Source organism: Rhododendron vialii, chromosome 5a, assembly GCF_030253575.1.
Source record: "Rhododendron vialii isolate Sample 1 chromosome 5a, ASM3025357v1".
NCBI lineage: Eukaryota > Viridiplantae > Streptophyta > Magnoliopsida > Ericales > Ericaceae > Rhododendron > Rhododendron vialii.
In genome coordinates, this window is record NC_080561.1 from 1,903,867 (window position 1) to 1,915,055 (window position 11,189).

The following is an 11,189-nucleotide window of genomic DNA, read 5'->3' on the forward strand; positions in this document are numbered from 1 at the left end:
TTTGGCTGATTACTATAGTGCCAGATAAGAAGTGGCGACACTGATGTTAATGTGGATGTTCTAACACTTACGATCAACCATTGTGGGGTCTTAAAGGTGTTTTTTTTTTTGTTTGTTTGTTTCGGCAATGACAGACGGATTGGAAACTTTACTCTCTCTCTCTCTCTCTATGAAGGTGGGCATGCAATTTCGAAGTCGGTGGATTGGTAACTTTACTCGCTCTCTCTCTCTCTCTCTCTCTCTCTCTTCTCCAAATTCTGACTTCTCCTCCTCCTGGTTTCGTTTCACAATCCAATTCGAAACTCCCTCTTCCAGTCAGAAAAAGTATTTCGAAAACCAAACCCAAAAATGAAAGTCTCGTCTCTTCCAAATCTCAACCGCGAAACTACCTCCTTTCCCAATTTCTTCACCTTATTCCAACACCCTGCAGACCACCACCTCCACGACACCGCCCTTCAAATAGGTGAGCACAGCTGCGACACCGAAGCCTCCGAAACGTCGCCGTACAAAGCGATCCTCTCCCCATCCGTGTCGTTCGACCAAACGAACGAGATCGGATTTCCGGCGGGGACGAGTTCCGTCGGGATGTTCCGTAGTGAATCTGAACACAATGACCGCACCCGACCGAACTCGGTTTCTGTCGGGTCAAACCAATTTGGCGGTTCAGAATGGCCAAACCTACCCAGTTGTGGTGGGACCTGTGCAACCTCCCCGATTTCCCAGGAGACCATTGAGCAACCATTTAGTCCTCTATGCCCAACCAAACGAGCCTTTACCCAAATCCACACTTTTCAATTTCCAGAAATCAAAGAAACAACGATGACAAAAGCCGGCACGAGCAAACGTTCCCGGAGCGAAACACCGGCACCTTTGCCACCTTTTTCTAAGGTACACTATTATGCTAGTCATTTGGTATTGTTTTCGTTTTCTTCGTTCTCATTTTTTGGTGTTTTCGAAAGCAAAAAGCACGAAAAGTTTTGAAATTGTTCGGTAAAGTTGTCAATTTTTTGAGTTTTATTTATTTATTAAAAAAATTAAACGAAAAACAAGAAATGGTTTTTATTTATTTATTAAAAAATAAAAAATAAATTTGATGATCATAATAGTTTTTGTTTTTTTATCGAAAGTGTTTTCAAAACTTTGTAAACGAAAGGGTTTTATGTATTTTGTAAACAGTAACACAAACATATTTATGGTGCTTATTTCAAAAAATATCAGAAACAAAAACAAAAAACTCGAAAGAAAATCTTTTCCAAACAGAGCCTTATCATTGTTTTGATGATTTCTATGTTTTTTTTTTTTTTTGGGAAATGAAAACGAGCTAAACTGGAATCGAAATTGATTAATGTCTTGGAGAATTGTGAAGTTGTAGATTTGTGGTTATAGGTTAGGAAAGAAAAGACTGGGGACAAAATCACAGCTCTCCAAGAACTGGTTTCCCCTTTCGGAAAGGTAATACAATTACTTCATACTACTTGCTTTCACAAAACTGAGCGATGATTTTCTTGATGAATTCTTGAAGTTAATCATATTATACATATTAATCTATGTTTTTGTATCTTTCAGACTGATACAGTTTCAGTGCTCAGTGAAGCAATTGATTACATCAAGTTCCTCCACGAACAAGTTAATGTAAGTACCATTAGAACTTACCCAAAAAAAAAAATGTAAGTACCATTAGAATCACCTTAATATTTTGCAACCAAATTCACAAGAAGTTCATTCATTTCCAAACGAAATAATAAAGGGAAGTGTTAAAATACCCACCTCTATTTTGATGTGTCGTATTGACTTTAAAGTCTCAATACTTATAAAAAAATTCATAAGATTTGCATCGGCATCCATAACGATTGCACAAAATTACACAATATCAAGAATAAAGCGCATAACATAACGATGTTATGAATTAAACCTTGGTGTAATGAATTCAAAATTGATGATGTGAATTTATATTAGAATCTTTGGAATTTTAACATAATTTAAGGCTTGCATCCAATTATGGACTGTGTATTGTTACTGTTGTAGTATGTACTTTTCTTTTCTTTTTTTTTGCTCGGCACTGTTGTAGTATGTACTTGGAAAATGTATCAATATAAACCATTTTTGATCGATGCTTTACTTGTTCGTTTTGATTAATTTCTCAGGTTTTAAGTATCCCATTCATGAAAAGGGGAGCTTCCATGCAACTCCAGCAGGTAGAAGTACTCTCTTTCTTCCTTCTGATGTGCATGGTATTTGACTTCTGAAAACCTTGAAGCGAGTCGAGTGACCTTGAGTTGCATAAAATCAACACCTTCCAGATCATTTTGAGTTTTACATATATTTGGAAGAAATGCTCCATACGTACCTTATATTTGGGGGTGTACAATATACACCCCTGATATATTGTATAGAAATTGGTAACATTTGGATATAAATTCGTAACATCAATCTTGAATTCATAACTTTTTTATAAGTTCATAACATCAACACAAAGTCACAGTATCAACTTTGAATACATAACATTTTGAGGTTACGAATTTTTATCTTGATGCTGAGAATTTTGACCTCAATGTTGTGAACTTCTTTGCAAATCTTATGAATTTCAATACCTTTTTTTTTTAATTGGATTTGTAATGTAGCACTTTTCTATATTTGGAATCATTTACCTCTATAAAACAGACGAAGTGCTCCATAGTTTCCTAATTCTTTCGAAATTGGTCATAAAGCATCTTTTAATGCAGAATCCTGGCAAATCAAAGGAAGATGAAGGACCGAAGCAAGATCTCAGAAGCAAAGGGCTGTGTTTGATGCCCTTTCCGAACTCCCAACCTACAGATTTAGAGGTATCAATAGAAGCCATCAACATTAGGACATGGGACTGATTCGCAAACAGAGGAGTTCAGTAAGTGTATCAACATACCGTCTTCGTCTTCATCGAATCGTCCTGGGACCTCTCACATCTTTCTCAGAACCAGAAATCGTAGACCTAAGGCGCCTCTCCAAAAACCTCGACTCAATTTTCAACTTAGACTCCGGCTTTTTTTCCATTTGAATCGTCCTGGGACATTGGTTGCGTAGACTAATGCTGAAATGTGGTTATGTTTCGAATTTGTTTTCCTCCCCGGATGCCACATTCTTAGTTTATTGGTTTCACTTTCCAGGCTTATTTATTTTTCAGCTTTTTCTAGTTTCTTCTAGGTCCCAGCGACTCCTGTTCTGTTACAAATTCAAGTTGGTAGATCTACTTTTTGGATGATGCTATGGTATTTCCTGTCATTTTGGAGACACCATAATTTTTGACATAACTTAACAATTATGATCATAATTAAAACTCATTACAAGCATAATAGAATCCAAACAAGGCATAACCTTGGTTGGGTTTGGTTATGCCTTGATTGGTTTTTTTGGATATTTCTTGGTTATGTCTTATTTGAATCATGCTATGTTTGTAGTGGGTTTTGGTTGTACTCATAATGGTTTTGTTATGTCAAAAGTTACGGTGTCTCCAAAATGACTGGGGACACCGAAGTCATTCCCCTACTTTGATATTAGGAAAATCAAAACTCAAGTTTTTCATTGTGTACCTTTTGAGTAATTACTTTAGTTATTCCATGAAAGCAAAATTAATGGAAGCAAAACCTTAATTTAAGAGAATTGATAATGCTAACACTTTTTTTTGTTCCTGCCAAAATCTTTTTTATTCCCGTCAAAATTCAATGTTTATCTTTTATTGTATGACTTAATTGTCCTTCATTACACTACTTGCTTAACGAAAATGCCCCTTAAAATCCCTAGGAGTATTTTAACTTCTTTTGGCATTTCCTCAAATCGATGGTATTGATTCCGAACACAAACCCATGTGGGAAATCAGCTCGGCTAATTGATTCTGAGTTCACAAACAGAAGAGGAATTAAGGAGAGAGAAAGAAAGAAAAAAAAAAAAACACTTACCCAAAAAAATTTAAGGAGAAAAAGATGGGAAATGATTGTCGTGATAAGGGGATTAATTCGGGGGAGAATTTCCAATCAAGGGAGCTTTTTGATGGGTTTTTCTTTGTGGAGTTTGGTAATCTATTTCTGGTATTCTCTAACAAAAAAAAGTTGAAGCTATGGAATGCCAAAAATAACGGTAAAATACTCGAGGGATTTTAAGGGGTATTTTCGTAAAGCAAGTGGTGTATTAGAGGGCAATTAAGTCATGCAATGAAAGATAAATATTGATTTTTGGCAGGAACAAAAATGGTTTTGACATTATCAGTTCCCTAATTTAAAAGACATTACTAAAAAAATGGAATGAATCTCCAATAGTCATAGGAAATTAGATGAACACAATCCAACCGCTAAAAAATAGACATTTGATGTGGCTCGAGAACTAACCGTGGAAGCCCCAAAAGTAGGCCTGTCAATGGACCGGATCTAATCCGGATCCGATCCGAAAAATCCGATCCGGATCCGGATCCGATAAAGTCGATCCGATAATCCGAATCCGGTAATTCAATACGGATCCGGATCGGATCGGATTAAATCCGTTATCAATCCGAATCCGAACTTTATTTTTAAAATTTTTTTAAATTTTTTTTAAAAATAGTAATTTTTTTTTTAAAAAAAAAAATGTTTAAGAAGTTGTATTTTTATTTTTTAATTTTTTTCGGAAAATATATATATTTTTTAAATTGTATTTTTTGAATTTTTTTTTTTTTTTGCTAAAATTTTTGAAGTAAAAAAAGTTTCCGGATCGGATTCGGATTTTCGGATCGGATCCAGATTTTTCGGATTCGGATTTTTCGGATTCAGATCCGGATTACCACTATCGGATTTGAGTCTTATTGGATCCGAATCGAATTAGGTCTTATCGGATCCGGATCGAATCCGGTCCATTGACAGGCCTACTCAAAAGTAGTTCAATTCACACTGTCCCTTTCGCATGACAACTGGTAGCATCTTGACTTGGAAATAATATGAAACTACTAGTATTACCATGAGGCCTGTTACGGTACGGAAAAGAAGAAATTAAATAGTCATCCTGTTTGATAGACTTATTTAATTGCTCATTCTATTAGATTTAAATACTTAAGTTGACATTCTAAATTTTAAATAATACCAAAAACACCCTCTACTAATATTGACCCCTATATTATTTTTTAATATTATATAGATCATTTTGGGATTTACGCAGGACTAATCTTTTGAAATTACTAGACCATGATCCCGTCCTCATTCCGAAAATTCCTCATCATCTTATACCCACCTCAGGATTGAACATATCCATTACACCATATAATCAGGAAAAAAGCTCCGAGAAAAAAACCCAAACAATATCGTCGACAGTGAATAGATTGAGAAGAATGGCGATCCGCCGGAGCACCCACCAACAATATCGTCCGCCGCCGTTGCTTGACAATCCATGCTCGCCGCCGGCCTGTCTCTCTCCTCCGCCTCGGACACCCACCTTCCTCTCTCACTCCTTCTCCTCTAGCCGCCATCGCTGCTCGACAATCCTTGCTCGCCGCCGGCCTGTCTCCCCAATTAATCCTTCTCCTCTAGTCGCCGTCGCCGCTACCGCGATTCCAGATTCAAGCTTAGAATGGCGATGTGCTTTACCCCACCTTTAACTCCGGCGTTCCATGCTCAGATCGATCCATTGCAGCGGAGAAGGGATACCGCCACAAAAGCGCTACCCACTCTCGTGTTCTCCTCTCGAGCAAGCTGAGTTTGAGATGCACCAAATTGATGCACTGTGGTTGAACATTGATTTAGTACAATCAAAAAGAAGTAGGAATGTGGTGCGTACCTATATGATTTCTGTTTATTGTAGTTTCATCGGAACGATTTTATGATACGTGTTCATGATTATGGTGATTTCACAAATTTTATCATAATTTCGGAATGTGTGTTTCAGTTTTTCCGAATTTTGTCATTATTTCGGTTTAGTGTAGTTTCGTGGGCACAATTTTACAATATATATTCATGATATTTTTTGTTTCATGGTGATTTCATAAATTTTGTCATGATTTTCAGTATGAGTGTTTCGATTTCTCCAAATTTTGTCATCATTTTCGTAGGAACGATTTTATGATACATATTCATGACAAAATCATTGAGAATTTCAAGTAATATATCCTGAAAATTTATGGTAATATTTTTACGAATATACGTTCTTGTTTATGAATATTCATTTTCAAGTTTGGTAGATGTTAGTTTTATTTTGAAAAGTTGTTTTTTGATTTTAGGTGAGAGAAAATTTGAGAGAGAAGATTATGAGAGAAAAAGAGAATGAGAGAAATTAGGAAAGATAAGGAGAGTGAAAAATTATAAAGATTAGGAGAGAGAAAGGGTATTTTAGGATTTATTTGAATTTGAGGATGGAAAGATAAGTTTTTAAACCCACTAGGATGAGGACTTAAGTATTTATATAGGAAAGGACCCCTATTTAAGTTCCCCTACAGAAAATTCGGTCCAGAAAAATATCGAAAAAAAAAATAAACGGTCCAGATTTTTCTAAACCGAGTTTCCTCCAATTCAACTTCTGACACTTTTGATTAACCATTGTTGTCATCCTAACTTTAGGCTCCCTTCCACTTTCTTCAAAAAATTTCTTTTTCAAAAAAAAGTAATTTCAAACTCAAATAAGTATAATAAAAATGAAAAATAATTTTTTGATTATTTTAGCACCATTTAAAAGATTTTAATAAGACTTATTAAACAAGATCTATATTGGTAAAAAAATTATTTGCGTAAATACATAATTTTTGATCTTAAAATTATATTTTTTTTGAAAAAAGAAAGTTTACATAAAAGCTGGAATGGCCTAAGTTTCTTTTGTTTGTTTTCACAATGAAAGACTTTCAGAGTTTGGAGAGAAGAACGGTCCATAAAGGTGGGCAGTTTTGTGGAGGGAGTGGTGTAACCCCTCTCTCTCTGTCTGTTTCCTCCAATTCAACTTCTTCTGATTGTCTTCCTAGGGCTCTTACAGTCAGAAAGTATTTCGAAAACAAAACCCAAAAATGAAAGCCTCGTCTCTTCCAAATCTCAACCGCGAAACCACCTCCTTCCCCATTTCTTCACCTTCATCCAAGACCCTGCAGATCGCGACGACACCACCCTCAACCTGCGCCCAAATAATGACCATGGCAACGACACCGAAGCCTCTGAAACGTCGCCGTTCAATGACATCCTTTCCCATCCGTCTCGTTCGGTGAAATGAACGAGATCAGATTTTTCGCGGGAACGAATTCCGTTGGGTTGATCCGTGGTGAATCGGTCCAAACCCAACATAACACGAGTTCCGTCGGGTCAAACCAGTTTAGCGGCGGCTGCAGCAGCGCAACCAGTGGTAGTGTAGGACCAAACCCTGCCCAGCTGCGGTGGTGGGACAAGTGCGGCCACCCGGATTTTCCAGAGTCAGAATTCCGACGCGCTTTCAAGATGAGCAAGTCCACGTTCGAGTTCATATGCAGCGATCTCGACCCGGTCATCAACAACAAGGACACCAAGCGCGTCGCGGTCTGCATCTGGTGGTTGGCCACAGGGGAGCTCCTGCGCCTGGTCTCCCAGAAATTCGGGCTAGGCATCTCCACGTGCCGTGAACTCGTACTTGAAGTTTGTGGGGCTATTTGGAGTGTTTTGATGAGCAAGTTTTTGAACTGGCCTGATGAGGAGAAAATGACGAAGGTAAAATGGGAATTTGGGCTGATTTCCAGGATTCCAAACGTGGGTGGATCCATATATACTACGCACGTTCCTATTATTGAGCCGGAGGTGAACGCACCGGCTTATTTCAATAAGAGGCACACGGAGAGGAGCCAGAAGATGTCACATTCGATCACGGTACAAGGCGTTGTTGATTCGAAGGGGGTGTTCACGGACGTTTGTATCGTGTTTCCGGGGTCTATGAGTGATGACAAGATTTTGGAGAATTCGGCCATTTCGCAGTGGGCGAGTGGCGGGTTTTTGAAGGATGTTTGGATTGTGGGGAATTCTGGGTACCCGTTAATGGATTGGGTGTTGGTTCCTTATGCACATAAGCCTTTGATAGGGATTGGTCACGAGTTTATCGAGAAAGCTGGGAAGATTCAGAGGGTGGCGAATGAGGCGTTTTTGCGGTTGAAAGGGAGGTGGAGTTGATTGCAGAAGAGGACCGAGGTGAAGCTCCAGGACTTGCCTGCGGTTGTTGGTGCTGCTTGTGTGTTGCACAACATTTGTGAGATGAGGAATGAGGCAATGGATCCGAGCGAGATGCGTTTCCATCTCTTTGATGATGAGATTGTGCCGGAGAATGCTGTGAGGTCTGTTGACGCGATGCGAGCTAGGGATCAGATTGCTCTCCGTTTGTTTAACCATAGATTTGCAGCCACCGGTCTTCAATAATGGAACTACTAGTAGTTTTTGTTTGGTCCCACCCCATTTGATTGCCTCATGGAACTTGAGGCCTTACCCTGACCCTTGAAAAATTATACTATGCCCCAGGGGCATAGTCATGTGGTGTCCCCAGGGCTTTCTGCACCACACATTTCAATGGCCCATACTGAAATGTGTGGTGCAGAAAGCCCCGGGCCACCATGTGGCTATGCCCCGGGGGCATGGAATAATCTCTCCTGACCCTTTAACTCCTTACCCTCACCCTTTAACTTCTCCAAATCATAGTTCTGAATACCGTTTCGGACAGGATACCGATTTTCCTACTAGTACGGTATGTACCGGTACCGGTCAGGTACCGGGTACCGTTTCAAATTTACCGCAACTACAATATATATATAATAATTGTATATAATTATAATTCAAAAAAATCCCCCATATCATACAATTCATCATAAAATATCTCTAGTTTCACATTGCTTAGTTACAAAACTCTTTTCCACTTTAAATGATTCTGCACACTAGTGAACTTGTGAATGAGAACCCAATAAGAGGTCTCGCGCGCTCGAGAAAATGTGCCGTGGCCGAAGGCAATTTGAAAAAATTGATTCGGAAACCAATTAACTGGGTGCGCGTCACGGGTTATTCGTGCGCAGGGGGGGTGCAAATCCGGGATCTAAGCCTCGCACACGTACTATGGTTAAGCCCATGTTTTGCTAAAAATTTTAAAAACGTTTTTTTATTTTTTTGGGAAAAAAATACTGAAACGTTTTTTTTTTTTGTTTTTTTGGGACCAGAAAAAGAAAAACGTAGCGTAAAAAAAAAAAACTCTGCAAAATTTCGGCCGGAATTTCCGGTATCCCGATACCGGCCGGTATTTCCTGAAAAGTGACCGGTATTGGGACCGGAACGAAATTGGGAGGTTAGGGTACCTGTTCTTCGTCAAAACGGTACGTACCGGCCGGTACGGAACGGTATCAATAACTATGCTCCAAATATGATCTTATTTGTGTTTTCTCCGTGGGGTGGGTGTTGCAATCAAACCACGTACGTTTTTGTAATATTGATTCCTTTCCATGATTTGTTGAGTTCGTGTTATATGATATTGTCATTGTAGATCATTTTTCACGTATGGTGAATCAAAACTCAATTGGGCCGTGGGGGAAGGGATTAGCAGTGAACAACATAAAATGAATTACGGGGATAGCCCAAACAGATTTACGAGCGAAAACAATGTACTTGCGATTTAGGCATTCAAACGCTGGAAAATTGGGTAAAATGTAGTAGCAGAAAATATTTTACGGTCAAACAAACAAAGCCTAAATGTGTTGCTGGATGCTAATTGTTGAAGCCAATTTGTAACCAAATGAAGGCCAATGGATATGGCTACCAATCAGAGTTAACGAAAAGAAAGAAAAAAAAAAGGGAAATGGTCGATGGATGTTCCAAGCTAAAAAATCCCCACGGGTTTCATAGGATTCTTACAGACACAATCCCTATAGAGGATCCGGATTCTCATTTGTGAGATATTTTGGTTTGAGTTATTTTGGGTTCGGACAAATGAGTTGGAGATTCGGCACTCTTACGGAAATTTCAAACTCAAGTGGTTTTGGTCTTTGGACGAAATTCTTAGGTATTTTACTCTCTAGTGTTTGGTGTTTCTTGGTAAGTTCTCCCTCAGTTCCTTCCTTCGCTGTTTCTTTTTTTTGCTCAGTTCCACATGTTCTAAAAATATATAAGCAAATGCATTTCCAATTTTTTGTCTGAGAACAGATTGAAAATATATTTATACATGTATAATATGTACTCATATCTTCTTATCCCAAGATTATAGTGACCGAAATGTAATCCTAATTTCACTCCAATGATCTGCCACTGGTAAACTTAACCTGTTACTCTGGTCATTAGCCATTTCCTTGACTAATTTGGACACACAAAACCAGTCCCAGTTAATTACCAGAGAATTTTGCTGGCAAATATATGCAGAACAAATCAACACTTTGAAGTTCAAACCCCACTTGTAGAGAGCTGGACTGGAGAGGGCTTTGGGCTTGGCAAATGGGCTTAGCTTAGCTACGTACGACCCATACACCGCGTACTTGGACAAAACCAGGTTACGATTGAGCTGATACACTATTTATGGGTTGGAGGCATGAAACTCGTGAGCCCAATCCCCATGGAAGTGCGGTTTCAAAACCTGGCGGTTAAACCAAACCAGTTTATACCGGGCTTGATTTCAATACGGGCTCTGCATTTGAGGTTACTTATATCAGAATTGGACGCATAATCAAATACTTGGCTGTGTTTGGATCCTATATTTCTCAGGTGGAAGAAAGGGAAACGGATATTATTGGAAACGAAAGACGAAAGACTCGTGCTCCGTCGTTGGACACATGAGAGGAGAATTCTAATACTTATATATTTGGAAAATAGATCAGTTTTTTTTTTTTTGGTTTAGTTTTCCCTAAGATAAATCCAGTGTATTAGTACTAACTAAATCCTTTTCGCAAATCTGAGATTTTGACATAGTATTATCATAGATGGGTGCATTGGCGGAGCTATGTTGGGGTTCGGGGTGGCCCTGGCCCCCCGGATGCCCTCCGAGCTCTCGAGTCTTAAATTTTATTTTGTATATACGTGATTTTGATAATTATTCGTGTATAAATACATATAATCTTAATAATTTTTGTTTGATTTGATAAAAAACGGTTATTTTACATTTTCATTTCTCAATCTGTTGAAGTTGCCTAAACAAAAAAAACAAAATAATTGGTATATTTTAACTGTATTAGGCTATAATTATTTCAATGTACAAATGTAATGTATTAAAAAAATATGATATAATAAGTATAC

At 38.3% G+C, this 11,189-nt stretch overlaps 1 protein-coding gene and 1 pseudogene across 2 annotated transcripts; both read left to right on the plus strand.

Moving 5' to 3' along the window:
• On the plus strand, positions 1-3,289 carry LOC131325418 (transcription factor PIF1-like). 2 transcript variants are annotated; one of them, XM_058357671.1, is made up of 5 exons: positions 1-888; positions 1,387-1,452; positions 1,567-1,632; positions 2,145-2,195; positions 2,724-3,289. In XM_058357671.1, the coding sequence occupies exons 1-5, from the start codon at positions 349-351 to the stop codon at positions 2,862-2,864; spliced, it is 864 nt and encodes a 287-aa protein (XP_058213654.1). In that variant the 5' UTR covers positions 1-348; the 3' UTR covers positions 2,865-3,289. The 2 variants fall into 2 exon arrangements, with proteins under 2 accessions (XP_058213654.1, XP_058213655.1); XM_058357672.1 differs by lacking the exon at positions 1,387-1,452 and having other exon boundaries at positions 5-888.
• Positions 3,290-6,916: 3,627 nt separating this feature from the next.
• LOC131325417 (protein ALP1-like) lies at positions 6,917-8,422 on the plus strand (annotated as a pseudogene).
• The last annotated feature ends 2,767 nt before the right edge of the window (positions 8,423-11,189 follow it).

Coding starts and splice junctions, on each gene's coding strand:
- LOC131325418 (XM_058357671.1), top strand. CDS start 349: ATGAAAGTCTCGTCTCTTCCAAATCTCAACCGCGAAACTACCTCCTTT. Junction 1,453..1,566: donor TGGTTTCCCCTTTCGGAAAG/GTAATACAATTA, acceptor TGTATCTTTCAG/ACTGATACAGTTTCAGTGCT. Junction 2,196..2,723: donor CTTCCATGCAACTCCAGCAG/GTAGAAGTACTC, acceptor CTTTTAATGCAG/AATCCTGGCAAATCAAAGGA.